Source organism: Pterocles gutturalis, unplaced genomic scaffold (genome assembly GCF_000699245.1).
Source record: "Pterocles gutturalis isolate BGI_N339 unplaced genomic scaffold, ASM69924v1 scaffold45388, whole genome shotgun sequence".
Taxonomy (NCBI): Eukaryota; Metazoa; Chordata; class Aves; order Pterocliformes; family Pteroclidae; genus Pterocles; species Pterocles gutturalis.
The window spans coordinates 690-18,640 of record NW_010119648.1 but is presented as its reverse complement, the minus strand read 5'-3'; the positions used below and the strand labels follow the sequence as shown (position 1 = coordinate 18,640).

At 35.1% G+C, this 17,951-nt stretch overlaps 1 protein-coding gene across 1 annotated transcript; it reads right to left on the bottom strand.

Moving 5' to 3' along the window:
• Positions 1–129: 129 nt before the first annotated feature.
• Positions 130–17,273, bottom strand: LOC104464056 (echinoderm microtubule-associated protein-like 5; the record flags this gene model as incomplete). Its single annotated transcript, XM_010076630.1, has 9 exons — positions 130–257; positions 1,274–1,385; positions 2,496–2,698; positions 4,545–4,645; positions 6,627–6,720; positions 7,991–8,096; positions 9,890–10,076; positions 16,628–16,746; positions 17,130–17,273. Coding segments are annotated over 9 exons (1,194 nt in total), but the record flags the coding sequence as incomplete, so codon positions are not given.
• Between the last annotated feature and the right edge of the window lie 678 nt (positions 17,274–17,951).

The window sequence follows — 17,951 nt, the reverse complement described above, 5'->3', positions numbered from 1 at the left end:
TATATTAAAATAAATCTGTGAAGCTAACTTCCCTAGTAATTAAAATGCTTGTTATTTCACAACAGTCTTTACTTGAAAGATAAAATAGTGTTTGTGGTATGGGATATTTGACTGATATTTAACATGTACCTGAACCAGCAGAGTTATTGGTCCACTTTTATCCACTTCCAATATTTCACCGTTCTTTGTGCCCACTAAAATATGACCATGTCCTAAAGATATGGCACGTATAGAAGGATTATCTTCTAAGAGGAGACCTAGAACGTTAAAGTGTTAGAAGACAGGAAGTTCTCAAGTATGCCTGAAAGAGGATTTTTCACACATATGCATATGACATTCCCACTGGGGAAAAAGATACTTAGTAGTAAACAAGTAAAAACATATTCCTGAATGGAAGATCTTCTATGTTTTGCTTCATTTGGGAGTATGTAGCAATTACTCAGCTGATACTAATCTTTCATTCCAACCAAGTATCTCTGAAGTTTAACCAGCCTCACTCACTGGCAATGCCAGTGAAAAATGTGCATGTGAAGTAGCAACTATACTGCTACATTGCTAGCATTTATGGTACCTTTAAATCTAGCTTTTTGTTAAACAGATACGAGACTGTTCTAGTTAATGGGTGTTTCCATTCACTATATTTGAAAATCAAACCATATACATTGGAACACAGCAAATGTAATTTTAAGGTGGAGGATTTTAGAGTGGAGAGAAAAGGCTATCCAGAATGTCAAATAGGGAAAAAAAAAAATCAGCACTAAGATCAAGGCTAAACGGAAGAAATAGGAATAATAGGAATGGAAATGTTCTTAAATAATTTCAGAAGACATAGGCATTTACAGAAAATTAAGTCACAAAATGTACTAATACATTACAAAACTAATCACAATTCTGAATTCCTTTCCTCTTCCAAAACAAAAAAGATCAGACAAGGTACTTCATAATTAGAAATATAATTTTTAGTTGTCACTTAAAAAAAAAAAAAATCACCCAGGTGGTAAGAGACTCAAGGTTAAATCAATTAATTCAGGCAGATAATAAGGTAAATATTAGGATCTGCACCCACCAAATGTGGAAAGAGACACTACAACATACCATTTCCCTCCCAACAGAAAAGTGACTAATTTAGAATCAATAAAGCTTTAAAAAAATAATTTTTAGTATTCATTATGTCAAATGTGGATTTCCTCCTACTGGGGAAAGCAATTCCACAGAAAGTTTTCTAAAGAAAGTATTTTAAATAGAATGAAAAATAGGATAAAGCCTGTGTTACCTTTAGACCCAGGGGCCAAAGCAGCCCTTTTGATAGCATACGTTTTGAGACAACGTTCAAAGGTATCATCCCAGAGAGCTACTACCCCATCCTTTCCTCCCGTGACAAATCCCTGGGGGGGGGGGGGGAAAAAAAAAAAAAAAATCACAAGTTACAATCAATTATTATCATTCCTTAATTTTTCAGTGATTTCTGCCAATACTGCACATAGATTATATACAACACTGTAATGCACAGAACTACAGATGTTAGAAATGAAAAGATCAGAGGCAACAAAATGACTGAATTCTCCTGACGAAGGCAGCACAGTTCTGTACAGTCCATGTACACAGGCTGGACTGAAAAGTTCTAACCAACCAGCTTCTACGATATTACAAAAACAATTTAACTGACATACTTAAATGTTTTTCTTGATATTTAGCCTCAATATCCCTTTGGCATTTCACCTCATTACTCCAAGCCAAACTTAGTACCACTCACAAATATGATTAGTGCTTAAATTGCTCAAACATATGCAGATTTGTGCCATTCTGTCTTAAAAAATTATTTACAGCTATTTAACGAAGCAAGAGGTATACTTAATACTGAAATCATTAGTAGTTTCCTTTGGAGAACTTAGTTCTTGCAATATGAATAACACATGATCTCTCCAAAGTTATTAAATTGAAACTCAGATATGAGAATGTGGAGTAACTTGGTCTAACCTAGCAAAACAAAAACATATACATAACTTCAAATATACAAGTAATCTAACTGGAACATCCATTCACATTTAAGCACATGCTTAAAGGATTTCCTGAGTTAAAAGAGGTTGAGAATTAGGAAGGAGCATTCAGTGATCTACAGACTGGATGCTTCTACTAGTAGATGGTAATTACAGCACAAAATAGTAAGAGTATGATCTTCTTCCTCTCTTACAAGCTCACATATTTCATTAAACTTATGGATGCTTAAATCAAAAAGTACTTCTACTTATCATAAGTTACTATCATTTCTTTAATAAGAGGCCATGAAAATTATGAAGTAAGATGTCACTGGACCACAAGGGTTTGAGAAAAAGCATGCTATATAACAAGAATTAGAAACATGCATAAAACACTATTTTGAATCTCGACCTCACAAGGCTTTTCTGTAATGGAAATAAAGCCCTGGAGTTTGGGAAAGGCCTAACTTCACAGACTTTTTTGCCCAGACATCAAAAAACAGTGAGCAGTTTATTTACTTTTTCCAATGCGTGCATGCTGAACACAGGACCATCATGTGCTTTGACAGTTTTTATGAGAAACACATCTCTCCAAATACACACATCCCCCGTGGAAGTTCCAGAAAACGCCATCTCTTCAGTCCAGCCATATACTGCACACATCATTGTATCGGTTCTTCCCAAGGCACCTATGGAGCCCTTTCTCCCAATTAGTCCTCCGCCTGGTTCAAACCAAAAAAAAGTCATCAGATGTTTGCTTAGAATTATTTTCCAAAAACTACACAACCTTACTCAGAGCAACTAGTCCTTTTCTTCTGGTTTGCCCACGGTCCCCAAGAAAACGAGCCTGAGAAGAGATCTCACAAAATAAAATTTTTGTACTATTTGGCATCTTTCAAGGAAAAAAACCTTACGAGTTGAATCCAGATTTGAATATGTACACAGACATACAAAGAGAACATACATTTGTAAAACAACTTAATAGCTACCACACAGTTCATAGAAATTACTAATGAAATTATCTTGAAAGAAAAAAAAAAGTTTAAATTTGACATCCCATCCTTTTCACAATATGTTTTCAGTAAGAAAAATTCTAATTTTATTTTAGAGGTTCACTATATTGGCCTCAGGATAACAGAAATGTTACAGCTATATAAATTTTTAAATTCTTTAAAATACCATATCTAAGATCATTTGACAGGTATAACACATAGTAACTTCTGGCTAGAAAGCTGGATTTATATTTTCACAATGCTCAGAGGAACTTCATGCCATATAACACAGAAGCCCCTCAGGATCTGACACTTCATTCTGTTCTCGTACTTACAGAGGCGAGGTCTCTGAACTTCTCGGTCATCTCTTGGCACGGATGAAAATTTAGTCTAAAGTATACATTTTGGTGTCACTTCTCACATCAAGTGCACCTGCTCTAGTGCAGATTTCAGAGACTTGGCATTTGTTAAGGTGCACTGATACTCTACTCCCCACATTAACACTGCTAAGTGTGTTTCACTGCGACTGCCCTGCCAGCGTGCCACTGCAGTTTCACACAGATGGGCTGCAGCATCAGAGAAAGCGGATTCATGCTGACAGAGCAATGCCAGAGGCATTTTAAACTATCTCATTTCCTTATTCAAAATCACCATCTCCAGACTTTTACCATAGTTAAGATTTCTTTCTAAAGAATTTATAGTAATTTGTTCCATAAATATTCTGACACACTTTGTTTCTTCTATAGATAGCAAGCACAAGTGTTAAAACTAGTAATTTATATAGACTTCAACAGCTTGCTCTCAGGAAATCTTGATTAATTTCTGTTGGAGCCAGAACTGAGAAAACTAGTGTCATCTTTTTTTGTCACAGACTTTTCTCTCCACAATTAATCTTTATGAGGGACTCATGTGAATTGATGTGCATAAATTCTAGAGGAATAATTAGAACATTCTTAGAAAATAAACTAGTCTTGTGCAGCACATGTGTCTTTATATATGTTTTGAAGTTTGAAACAGTGAAGTTCACGCTAATATCAGGGAATGGATTTTTAGCGAGAAGTTTTACAAGCAGATAAAGCAAGCTGCTTTATCTTGGTTTTTAATTCTCAAGTTCAGAGGTATCTAAGCAAACAGGTCTCAACTGGCACATGTATTTTCTTCAAGTACTTTGTCTGAATTTTTGCATGTGGACTTTTATAACCTTAAATTTATTCATATTTGTGCCTCTTTATAACACACATGTTCGAAAGGTCCCTCTTCCAAAAATGGTTCTATGATTTTAGGCAGCTCTGTAACATTTTCAGATGTGCTGTATTATTATTAGATATAAAAACAGACTGAAGGAAATCCAGGGTCCTTTCTGCTTGTGTAGCTCTAGCTCCATGGCAAATTAACCTTAAAAAGAATTCCTGCTACTGCCATAATACCAATTAACATTATTTCTGCTAGGGCAAAGCTAACTTAGATAGATATACAAAGAAAACATTTGCCTTCAATGCATGAAATACACTATAAGTGTTGCAACATTTACACTTTAAGTAACAGAAAATGCTGTAATTCTGAAACGTTTCCTTACCTGCTCTACGCCAGAATTTCATGTGTTTAATTCCAACTGTAATCAATTTATCAGGCATATAAGGATTAATCTTAACAACAAAAATCTTATCTTTGCTTCCCCTGAAATGCAAAGCAAAATATTTTAAATAAAAATATAACTATTAGTATTTTTAAAAAGGTTTTGGTTTGGGGTTTTTTTTTTTGCTAATGTATACCTTCTCTATCTCGTTAACATTTACTTCCAAATCATTAACAATAATTTATTATGAGGAAGAAGAAAGCCAAAGAACTAACATCCTGAGTCCTGTTCTATTTTTATTACCCTTCAGTTTCCAAAACGAGTGAGTAATTACATTACTTCAGAAATCCACTAGGTGGCATTTTCTTTGCTAAAGAAAACATAATTGCATTAAGTTATGAATACGGCATTTAGACCTCTGATAGCTCATAAGGAAACTTAAATGTGTGAAGTTGTAAATCTTATTCAAAAGTCTCTCATTTTGAAAATAAATTGCCATCCTCATCCACCTTTTAATTTATTTTTCTAATTTTCTTGTTAGAATAAAGCTTACGCTGCTATATCAATTTTAAATGGGAATTTCAGCTGTTTCTAAACCTGTTGTGTGTTTTAGACGTCTTACTGTGCTTCTCTAAAACCAGTGCCTTGCTTCAGTCCTATAGTTTGAAAAACAGCTTTCAACTATGTTTGTTATCTATGCAAGGAAAGAAATGCTTACCAGTAGGTTTTTTTTCTTTAAAATGCAGAAGAGCCTCTAGTCCCTAATTTTTGCTCCCTATTCAAGAGTGGCAATGTCTTTTACCTTCTATCATTTTCAGATCACTAAATGAACTAGTAGCAAAAAGCATAAACCAGTTTCTTTCCCAACTCACACTGTAATCTTCAAAGTAAAGATGCTGCTCTCAAAATTTCTATTCCATTCCTCCGAGTAGGTAGGAGGAAAAACACTCCAGAAACTAAATCCAGTATAAATTGGGTAAAGCTTGATTAAAAAAAAAAGAAGTGAGACATGTGGGTTCAGAAAGTAGCAGGATTTAAAAAGAAAAAAAAAAAAGCTTAAAACAAAAATAATGTGAAAAGTAAACAAACAAAAGGCCCAAACCAGTATCTTCAGAGAAGCAAAGCTAACTGGGCTTCTGACAAATAACTGGGAAGGGAGCACTCTTCTTTACCTACATCATCTATTCAGGATTTTCATTCCTCAGTGCACAAGAAACTCAAAGCATGTTTAAAAAGAAAATGAGATTAAATGTCATTGAAGAGCAATAACTTAATGGATAAAAAGGAAGTTTATACTTTTTAAATTGTATCTGCAGAGAATAAATCCCTTTCAAACCTACTAGAACAACATTTAGAGTATACATGAATCCAGAGAGGAGAAAAACCAACTCACGTTACTGCTCTGTTTAAAGCAACAGGACCTTAGAAACAACAATGTCAAAGGTTTCAAAAACATTGTTCAACATTAGAAATAAGATTCTATCTTAAAGATTAAAACTCTATTTGATAAGAGTATATGAAATAATCTGTGCAGAATCAAAGAAACTTCCAAAATATTTAACCTTTGGAGATTATTTAGTCCAACTCCCTGTTCAAAGTAGACTAACTTCAAAGTTCGATCAGGCTACTCAGGTCTTAGAAAAAGGAAAGAACCTCCAAGAAAAGAGAACTGAGCAAAACAACGGCTAACTACTATCCCAAGAAAGATGTGACCTCTGATGAGAAAGATCTGAAAAGCAGAGCATACATCACCATCTCTGGGAGGGCCAACAGAAGTGCATGGAGCGAGTTTTAAAGAAGTTATGTCAGAACACATCAAATAAATGTAAATAAACTTTGTCTTCTATGTCTTCTTTCTTCAACAGCTGAACTGTCACTATAGTAATTCTTGTTGACTCTATGAGAGCTTCAGTTTCTTCTTCCAAAGTTATAAGGCTGTGATAACTGTTATCACCTGTATCACTTAAGTGATAGAAACTGCTGGTTTATTAGAGAACTATTATTCTTTAATTAATGTGTTTTGCTTGTTGTCATTTGAGAGTAAATTTAGGTACAAATTTTAAAACAAAGTTAAATTCCTACCTTACTGCTGAAAGTTTTTCTCCTTTCTTCCAATCCCAGAGTACAATGGCGTGATTGTCATCTATTCCAACAGAAGCCAATCGTTTCCCATCCGCTAGAAAAATAAATTTATGATTAAGAAAGTAGATAGATAACATTATGTTGCAATAATTAGAAACCATATTAAAGAATATTATAACTTCACAAATATTATAAGAAGAATGTACAAACAGGCAAATAATTGTATGACGTGCTTAGAAGCATGTCTGTTGTGTGTTTGCTTTTAAGCTTGAGTGGCCATTTGGATGGGAGGTCAGGACTTTAAGTTACCCTGTCTAAAAATTGCACTTAGATCCTCTGTGTTTGTGTCAAATCTTTTGTTCAGCTAGTTGCTGACACATTTGCACAAAAACCTTCATCACAGGTTGTACTGTGAGAATTTTCTGTTCACTCTGAAAATCCCTGTTCATTTCTAAACTAGAAAGCACTGAAGCAATACCATGAAGTTCATTAAATACCCTTAAACTTAGTAATAGCGTGAAGTCTTTGAGAAGCTCTGACACATATCCCACATTAACCCGAAAGAAAGAAGTTATTTACGCTCACTTGTGATCAACAACTTTCTGACATGTATCCATCTTTGAAATTGCTATGCATCCATGCCAGAATTTGGGAAATGAGATTCACATCTTGAAAAAGGAGAACCAAAGAAAGGTAAGAAGCTTCAAAGACCCTAAACTACTCATTTTTGTGATCACACATCTTCACTGTGGGGTTAGAGATCCTATCTAGTATATCAAAACCATTAAAGAAAGAATAGAAGCCAGTGGAGAAGAGGAAATGTAACACTGGTACAGGAATTCAATGTAAGGGGTGCAAAAACTCTCAGAAGACTTAACTGACAGTCTCTTACGTTAGTATAAGGTGGAGAGAGAGGCTGGGTTTCCACTCAGAACTCCTCCATAGCTGGACTTCCTGAATTTATCAGTGTGCTACCCAATTGGTTTGCAGGACTTAATTTTTTAACAGTGCACACCTGGACAATTTGCTCAAAAATTTGCTTACACAGTTGTAATGCAGACACAACACTTAAGATCTGTGCACCTACCTCATACAACCAAAAGAAATTCCAAAGTGATCAGTTCAGCTATTAAAGAGCACGGAACCTGTTCTTGCATCTCCTGATGCGAAAGACTACAGAGGAGCTCTTTTTAATGAATGATCACTTTAAGAAAGTCTCTCTCATTCGACATTTATCACTGGAGAACTTTTTTAATACAAAAATCTTCAGTGTAAAGGAATTCCCAATTGCTCATTAGAACTGATTAGCTTGTATTTTCATAAAGAAAAGGAAAATTGTTTATAAATAAATAAATACGCATTACCTGAAAAATCAACAGCACAAACACCATACTGGTGATAGCCCTTTAATACTGAGAGTGGTTTTATTGTTTCTGTGTCCCAAATGTGTATTGAGGAATCTCGACCAACCTGAAAGTACACATATTTATAACCATTTTTTTTATTTCTCAGTTACTTCACACAGCTGTTTAAAAGTATAAGATTGGCAAGTACTTTAAAAAAATGTTTGAAAAAAGTTACAGTGATAAAATTTTCCTAGTATTACTTCTCTCTGGTTTTACCAATACCACTCCCCAGCTGGCTCATTCTTCCTTCCAAAGAACGCGGGGATATTAATCACAATTAGCTAGAGTCCTCTTGTGGGGGAAAATATTTTTTTTTTTAAAAAGGCCTTCATTGATTGCACTGTGGCATATTTATTACATCAAATATCAATCATTCCCCATCTAAAAATAAAAGGTTATTTTATTACTAGTATGCAAGCTACTCTATATTTGAGAAATCAAGGGGACTTCTGTTGCTTTCTGGTGTCATTACAAGTGCCTACAAGTCAGAGTCTAATGTATTGATCAATACCTGTGGAGGAATCTCCACTAGAGCTGTACTAATGCAGGTAACTAGAACTTGGTAAGAAATGGAATATAGTTTATTCTTTTCAACTATATACAAGCATTATTAGTCAATATTTACAAAAATACTTGTTATTCCAAAGGTTTTGCACCTCAGTACACAAGAAAGGGCTGTAAAACCAGAACAATCTCCTGTGTTTAACACAAGAGGCAGGACTCAAGAAAACTAGGATACATTTCTGGTTTTGACAAAAACTTAATATGTGATGTTTGCCAAGCCTTTTGTAACATCCAATATCAGGAAAATCTGAACTAGTGTTGCATGCGGAATTTGATTACTGCATTAACTAATTTCTGCAGATAATACAGTAAACAACAGTACATAATATGTATATATAAAACAGTACGTTATGGTGTGTATCTTTCTGTTGATAGCATAAGGTAATTTAAAATACAGTAAATCCAGGCACATTTTTATTCATAGTCTTTACTACTCCAAAACTACATAGAATCAGTTCTCACATTTAGGGTTTTAATCTCTAAACTAACTGCAAATTGATATTAATCTCAAACACTTTTACACAAATTAAGGGCATCATGAGCAAAAGGTTATTTCTATTAAAATTTTCCATTTATATGTTCTCCAACTTATTATATAACAAGAATGATAAGAACTCGACGATCTTTAAGGTCCTTTCCAACCATAACCAGTCTATGATTCTATAAGAATAATAATAATTTAAAACCCCTGAAACATCAAACCTTCAAGTCCAGATATATGAACATTTATGGGAAGAGATGTTTGTCAGTGAAAAAAATTTATCTAAAATTAATCTCTGGCAAAAGATAAAATGAACTATTATAAATACTTTAGCAACATACATACCTGTGTTGCATGCACAAACAGTAAACAGTCTGGCTATAGGTGATAACCAAAAACATAATGCATGAAACTGAAATGCCAGAATGTAACAACTGCTAACTTCATGTTATGTAATAATACATGAATGTAATAATAACACAGCTAATTTCACAACTAAGATACTAAAATAATATATTTTAATTGCACATCTCCTCCACTTGTTATCATGAAGAAGCAATGTAATGTTGAAAAAAACATGAATCTATTCTTAAATAAAAAGAGGTTCAAAAACCTGTCAACTAAAGACTCTTATCAGAATTAATATAAAGAACTGGAAAAAACACTTAAGTTGCAGTTTTTTAACATGATTCCATCTGCAACAGTCCTTCACCTGAATAAATGTAGACTGGACTTCCTTCCTCCAAAATATGCTTTTCTAAATTCACCAGTAACAACTTCAGATTCTTACTGCAGACAAACACGCATCCTACCTGGCCGGTTGCCACATAGTCCTTTAAAGGATGAATAGCAAGGCAAAGAATGTCATCATCATGACCTAGATAAAAGCGCTGTGTGTTCTGCTGTCGATTGTACACCACTCCTACTGCTGCAACATGGTATACAATTTCACCCGTCTGAGTGTAAAATAAATTGCTTCGACAGTCGTAACCTCTGTAACTAATCAAAGATAAAAAGTTTGTTCATCAAGGTCATAACCATATATACTGACATTTTGAGATAAAATTATGCAAGCTGCATTTTGCACATGTAAAAACTCAGATTACTTACCAATTATTATTTTGGTGTTTTAAGATTATTAACATATTTTCCCAAAGGAACACCCATTTATCGCTTTGATTTACTATTCAGACATCAGTACTACCAGCATTAGTTAGAAAGTGGCTGCTGTTTAACAGTTACTCTCCACAACTATTTTGGAAGAGGAAGTAATAGCTCGTAGTTTTTCCAGACCACATGGAGAATTCGGGCATGCAACATGTATTTAAATGAAATAGCCAAAACTAATATTTTGAACATTTTCTATCTCTTACTGCTCAAAAATCACACAGCAAAAGTTTCCACAAGAACATGGACATCACAGATATCATAAAACTGAAAGTTTCTGGAACCTTGCTAATAGAAAACAAATGCATAAATTTTCTTCCAGATCAGTTTCTTTTTAAAGAAAAATCTGTCTCCTTTCTGTACTGATACAGGAACCGGCACGAGTAGGCCAATTCCCCACTGAGGTCTATATGCACTGTCACAGTACACACGTTTCTTCCTAGGTGTGATTAAGATTCAGTACCCCATAAAAACCAAAGGTGGCATTTTTCAAAAAGGCTAGGGTCCTACTTTTACAAGTAATTGAAGAGGTTCAGAAACCTAAAAAACATTACACAAACAAGCAAGTGTTTTTAATAATGCTATCCTTGGCACTCAATGGAGATAATGTCTAAATATGCGCAACCTAAATGAATTCCTTCCTTTCTTCTGATATAAACAATACTTCATTGTGGTGGGTTAGCCTGTTTCGTTGGTATTAATTCTCCACCTAACCTCTTTCTGTTCTTTCTTCTGTTCTTAGAGATCTTCACTAAATCAACTTTTTAACTATATACAAAGATGCAAGCAAAATCTGGTTACATTTCTAAATATATAGTTAAACTTACAGGAAGGGAATGACACTTGAACGTGTTTGAATTGGCCATGAATTGTATTTATTTAGGGATCATAAGGCTCTAAGTATTTTTGCACCCAACTTCTAATTGAACTAGTTGAAAAAAAAGCCCTGAAGATTATCAGCAACTCATTCTTGGCAAACAAAATAACAAAACTTTCATCATCAGCAACTGCAAACTAACAGAAATCTCTAATTTCTGTTATACTTCTCACGATATTAATTTCTTTGCTTAATTAAAAGCATGTATCATCAGAACGAACTACATTATTTTTAAGAAGAAAACAAATGCAGGACCTTTTTACAACAGTGCAGGTCTTTAAACTATCACATAAGACAAAGATACATCTATACACATACCAGTAAATGTCATACACAAAATGAGTGGGATAGCATTAAGACAACTACTGCATATGAGACACTTAAAAGGTTTAAATGACACAGAAATGATGCAGTTCAGGTAGAAAAGTCTTTCCTAAAATTATACATAGCTTTCCCTGCATACACGGTGCAACCGTATGCACTGATCAAGTGATGAATCTTTAAGGCAGCTGACCAACCTTAGCTTAATGAATATTATTCTGAAAACTCTAGCCATGGATCCATATCCACAAATATGGATTCATATTCACCTGCGCATCACTGGAAAACACCACAGCACGTATCTGCAGCAGGTCTGAACATGCTGTATTTCTGTTGTCTCACTTACACTACACACAATGGTACTTATGTCAGATCATACATGATTAGAGAAAAATTGCTAAAATAATCTCAGAAAGTCTTTAAACAGATCAGTGGATGGTCTAGGTCCATTTGTCTCCATATGCAGAATGTTGCATTTTCCCTTTTTGAAGTTCAGGAGATTCCTCCCTGCCCAGTTCCCTAGCCTGTCCAGGTCCATCTTGAAAACAGCACAGCCATCTGGTGTACCAGCCACTCCTACCACTTTTGTATTTTCTGCAATAATGTGATGTCCAAAGCTGGGTCTCATTAGATCACAAACAAACAAAGTGAATTTAAACCAGCAAAAACTGTGATAGCACAGAAATAAAAGCTTTTCAATAAGTCTCCCTCCAACCCACTTAGATTGTTACTCACAGGTAGGTTCTTAACTTCAGTTTTGGTCCCAGTCCAGCAACTTTTCAGTGTCTCCTGAGTCACTGTCCCTTCAACGTCTCTAGAAAAATCTCTCTTCTTTTCATTAGCTCTGAGGGTCAGCTATTTGTCTGCTTCCTGCTTTTTTCAAAGTGTCCAACAACTGAGAATCACAATACAGGTGCAGACTCCACTCATGCTTCGCTCTCCCTCCACTCATATCCTTCACTAACAACTTCCCCCAGTAGCAACACATGTGGATGTTCTGAAGCTGATTTCTGCATGACCCAAAGTGTTACCTGCTTGCCCTGCCTGGCTGTATCCTCCTTTGATGTCCAGCCACTAGTTTTTAAAGGGATATAATATAGCGACCTGCAGTAACCGTGAAGAAAGAACAAAAAATAACCTATCCCAGTATGCAACATCAACAGTTTAAGGACATGACAACACTCACTGAGGGGCAGGGATTACAAAGGCAGGCACAGTGCCAAAGAAGAGATCTGGACCCATTGCTGCTCAGACATCATTTTCTCATGCTTCCCTCTGCACTGTGCTCTGTTAAAATACCAGATTTCCTTTGCAAGTGCAGAATAATAAAAAAAAAGCTGAATATGAGCATATTTTAAAAAGTGGTTTCAAAAATATGTATGCTGAAAGAAAAAATGCTTTAGAAATACTGGACACAGCAATTTCTTACAAGCTTAATAGTCACCTATGAAAGTAAAAAGCATTAAGGCAGCAAAAGGGCCTCTGATCCTTCTACCCATGATGCAGAAATTTAGAATTTTCCTGGCTCTTGTCATAACAATTGCCTATATACCTTAAGTGAAGCATAGTGAAACTGAGTATGTTAATGCCATATAGCACAGGACTACCCAAAACATCAAAAATGTATCTAGGCTGCAGGAAAATAGTTCTTATTGCTCATATGTATAACTTCTTATGACCAGAAGTTTGGATTTTAGTTCACTTCCTACAATTATTAAAAAAAAAAAAAAAAAAAAAAGGTGTACAATCGGTTGTTTACAATTAAAATAAAACATTTTGCCAAAATATCAAGCAGTGCAAACAAAGACATTCTGTAACCCAGTTAAACACATCTGGTCTTTCCCACATGCCAGTTTACTAACTCCCAGACTACACTGGTACTTTTTACCAGAAGGATAAAGTGATGGGCTTCGACAGTCCAAGTAGAGACAAAAAGCAGCATCTTTCAGTACAGAAGATCATCCCTGAGAATATGCTACACAGTTTGACAATTCTTGTATCTCCATATTATTAAACCAATTTAGAACTGAGACTATTAGCTAATCTCAGAAAAAGCATGAAGAGAAACAATTCATTCACATGCAGAAAACAAACCAGACGAGTAAGTTACAAGGCATCTTAATTAGCAACTAGAAACTAAATAACAAAAGGAAGTTCTGCATCACACTTACTGGATAACATATAGGGCACAATAAACATAACAGTACATTCTGCAGTAGCTGATGTTTTCAAATGGTCTTCAGCAACAACTAATCAAACCATCAATCCAGGACTGACTCAAATTAATATGACAGTAACTTTCAGAAGAAAAGACAGCTACCTCGATGCTATGTAGGAAAAAAAATTTACTATTACCAAGGTCATGAAGAGCAGGGACTGGATTCAGTTTGGGATTAAGACATGTAAACATAGGTGTTCACATGTGTGTTAGCCATATTAACACCTACATTTTAATCAAGTGTTCTAGTCATTACAGTCAATGGAACCTGCAGGGCTACTCAGCTGACCAACCAGTCAGCATCTAAATTTACTTGAGCCAAATCACTCCTTATGCTCCACCGACTACTGACTGGATCTCCATTGACTGTGATGGGAAGTTTAGATACACACATAAACCCACCTACCTTTAGGCACACAATTGTAAATTCTTTAATCTGAAACTGGATCCTACCTACAGTTGCAAGTTACACCCGTACAGACAACAAAGGGGCAACTTCCCAAGTAGTTTCCTCTCTGGGAAGAGAGTTTATAGTTTGTCTGAGGCTGGGTTTCAAAATTTGTGTGTTACTCTTCAAAGAATATATGGGAAATTTCCAAACATAGTGCAACCCTCCCCAAAAAATCTCCAGAACCACCAAATGTCAGAATAAATATGGTGGAGGTCAGAGTCTTTAGTACAAAGGTAGAGATATTTTTAAAAAAATACTTTTGCACGACAACAGTGTTTTCTCAGGAGGACGCACTCATAGCCTACTCCCTTCACATGCTGTTTGTAGTCCTCTGGTAGGAAACCATGCAGGGTGTCATATGACTCTCATTTAAGAGCCTGAAAAATCCCATGTCATCCTGAAACCATAACCAAATTTTATCTTAAAAGGTCACTTCAATGAATATCCTGAAACTCAAACTAGATTTTGCTTAAATCCTTTGAATACAAAAAAGCCCCAAAACCAAAACAAAACAAACCCACCCCAAAACATTCTTCTGAGATCAGCAGCATAGCTTTGAGAGAATATAGGACATAAGTCTTATATATTTGCATCCTTATGCCCTGCGCCAGCACAACAAAAGTATTAACAAGCATCGAGTCTCAGAAAGGGGTTCCTCTGAATATCTCAAAAGACATATTCTTTTTATGTTTCTGAACCACCACCACCACTGTCAGAGACATGGAAGAAAGAAAATATAGAAATAGTCAAAAAGAGGCCAAGCTAGTACACCACTTTAATAACAAGTGTCTGATCATGATTGCATCAGATCTCTTAGAGAAAGATGCACTTAAAGATGAACCTGTTAACAGAAGTTGCTCTCTCATCTGTATTAGTCAGTGGCTGGCTCACATACTCAGAATTATTGTTTTTATCCCCCTCCAAAACAGTAAGCAACCAGAGCTTTAAAAGATTTCTTACAGGATATGAAGAGATTTTTTAATGTTCATCTTTCAAGGCAGTTGACAAATTCAAAACACAAAACCAATCCGCTCGAAAGTACAGAAAGGAAAAAGAGCTTCCTATTCCCCTACTTCAAAAAAGCACCACTTCTTACACTTTTAAAGAACATCCAAGACATTCCCATTGCAGCTAAAGAAAGAAGAAGCGAAGCAGACTTCCTGAATCAGACAATATACCTATTACTCACTTGGATGGGGGTCACTTTAAAGTTAACAGCCTGGACATTGAGAAAAATCTGTTGTTCAGCACGGATTCCTCATCAGTGTCCTTGATGCCCACTGGGTAACCAGACAGAACACAATTGGACATTCTACTTCTGGCCAATCCTGGATATTCTGGTCAAGCTTCACTTCTGTTGCGAAGGAAATAACAATAATCCCAAAGATCCAGGGCCCTTGCTTGTGCTACATCTTCTTCAGGATCATTTGGTCCGATTCTTAGACCAAATTTTAAAGACTACATACAGCTATGCACCTTAATGCATTTTCTACACAGATATAAAAAAACTTCAACTGAGAATTCTGGAGCATCAAAAATAGAAATAAAAAAACAACTCTGTATCAAGCTTCCCAGTTGTCAATATTTCCAAAGCTGTTCCTCAGATCCCATGTTTCTACAGACAAAATTGCTAAGCTGAATTATTAACTATTCTTAGCCAATTAATTTATGAAGCATTCCATGTGGAGCCCTTCTGAAATGGTTTAAGTGTCATTATAAAGATAGACAGCACTAGTAACTTATCTGTGCATTTGATTATTTCTAAAAATAAGTTGTATTCCTGCAAAGAGGTATCCTTTGAAAGGAAAACACAATAATACCCGATTTCCAATGCCTCAATCTAATAAAGGCTTTGGTTTTGCTCTGTATCAAGAGACTTTATATTTCTGATCATTATTCTAATGTAGTAACATCTACTGCCAGCTTGCTTTAAAACACCACATCTTTGTCCTGGTGAAAAAGTCTTCACTTACGAAGAGTTATGGGAGACGACCAATCCTAAAGAAGAAACTATGAGATTTCAAGGACGCATCTGAAAGTCATTTTGTTACTCAAATTAGCACCAAAAAAAGAATGAAACTGAATTTTAACACACTTACAGGACCTATTAAGAATTAAATTTAATTCCTAAACTAACAGACGAACGTGTAAATTGTTTCAGATTAGGTACAAACAGTTTATACTTTTTTCTTAATAGAACAGTTTAGTACAGAACCCAGTCATCTTCAACAAAACCAAGTTTCTGTCATAGCTTCCAAAATAATACTCCAAAGAGAACTACTTCCCAGATACTGAAAAAATATGGGTGACAGCCAAATATTATATTTAGTCACCTCTATTCAAATAATAAGTATCAGCTGAAGTTTCAGTGCAAATTTACTTCAGAATTCACGTTCAGAACTAGTCTACGGCTAATCACAAAGTAAATCACAAAGCAAGATTATTAAATTATAAACAACAGTCTACAAAACACAAATAGTCTGCTTGTATATTTTCAAGAATCCTAGTTTTCATACCCATGAACAAAATGTAATCTTATACTGTTCCCTGGAGCTCGCTCTCGTCTTTTAGAAGCTGCACTTTTTCTTTTTTCTTTGCATTGCTCTTTAAGTTGAGGTAGATCTTCTTTGTAAACCTATAAGAAAGAGCACACTTACAAACTGAAACATTCATAACAAAAGCATGTTTCCAAGAATTCAGACACTGTTGTCACCCACAAAAATGTTATACTGACATCACAGAAAAAATCTCCAATAATGCTAGCTAGTTATTGTACAGTGTAACTTGTTAAATTACAACCAAAACTCTAACAGAACATCCTAGAAATACATGTAATCACTTTTTTCCTCTATTGTATCTTAATATTTTTGAATGCATCAGATAATAACAGTTCTAAAGGTTTTGGTCAGTTCCTGCTCAGCTCTCAGTCTCCCCAGTTCTCAGATTTCAACAGGTCTTCATAAGACAAACTTAAACCCCGGGAAGCACTCCAAGTGCCATTAAAACTACAATCTTTACCTGTCGACGATAGGTGATCTGTGTTTCTTGTTCAATTTCAGAGTCCAGCTCTGGAACATCAGACTGATCTGAATCTGATTCATCACTATTAGAATCAACTAGACTCTCTGCCACCAAGAAAACAGAAACAGAAAATGAAGCAACCTAAATTACAAACCAGAAAATGTTTAAAGTAACTACTTAATATTTCTGATTAAATAATCAATGCTTCTATTAACTACAACACAAACTGCTAATAACTGACAGGCTGACAGGATCAATTCTGCTGATATGGTAGAAATAAGCCCACTTGTAAGTATGATTTTTTTTTTCTTTGTTTTTGTGAGCAAGTTAGTTTTCATTCATTAAAATTATTTCATCAACTTGAATGTTAGGAGGAAAGGAAGAAAGAAGAGAATGAAGTAACGAGTATAAAGCAGAAACTATGACTTGCAGAAAAACAACAAGAGAATTAAGGGGCTCCAAAGAGAAACTTATGGTTAGGTTGGTCGTTGATGTAAGTAGCAATTCTTCAGGTAGATTAGGAAAAAAAAAAATCATATATGGGAAGGAAGGGGTAAAATTTTCAGTGACTGTGGAGAGGAGGTAGTCATTTAATATTTCTTTTTTACATCTGGGGAAAGCCAGATAATGTTGTAGCACAGAGTTTCATTCCAACAGTAACTGAAAATAATGTCCTGGCTGAAAAGTTATAATGTATTTGGATCTTTCTGCAACCTTTGAATGTTACACTTTTTTGGTTAAGAAACATGACACAAAGTCAGTCTAGAACATAAATGGATTTTAAAAGATCTCAAAATGTAACTGAAAAGAGAGAATCAG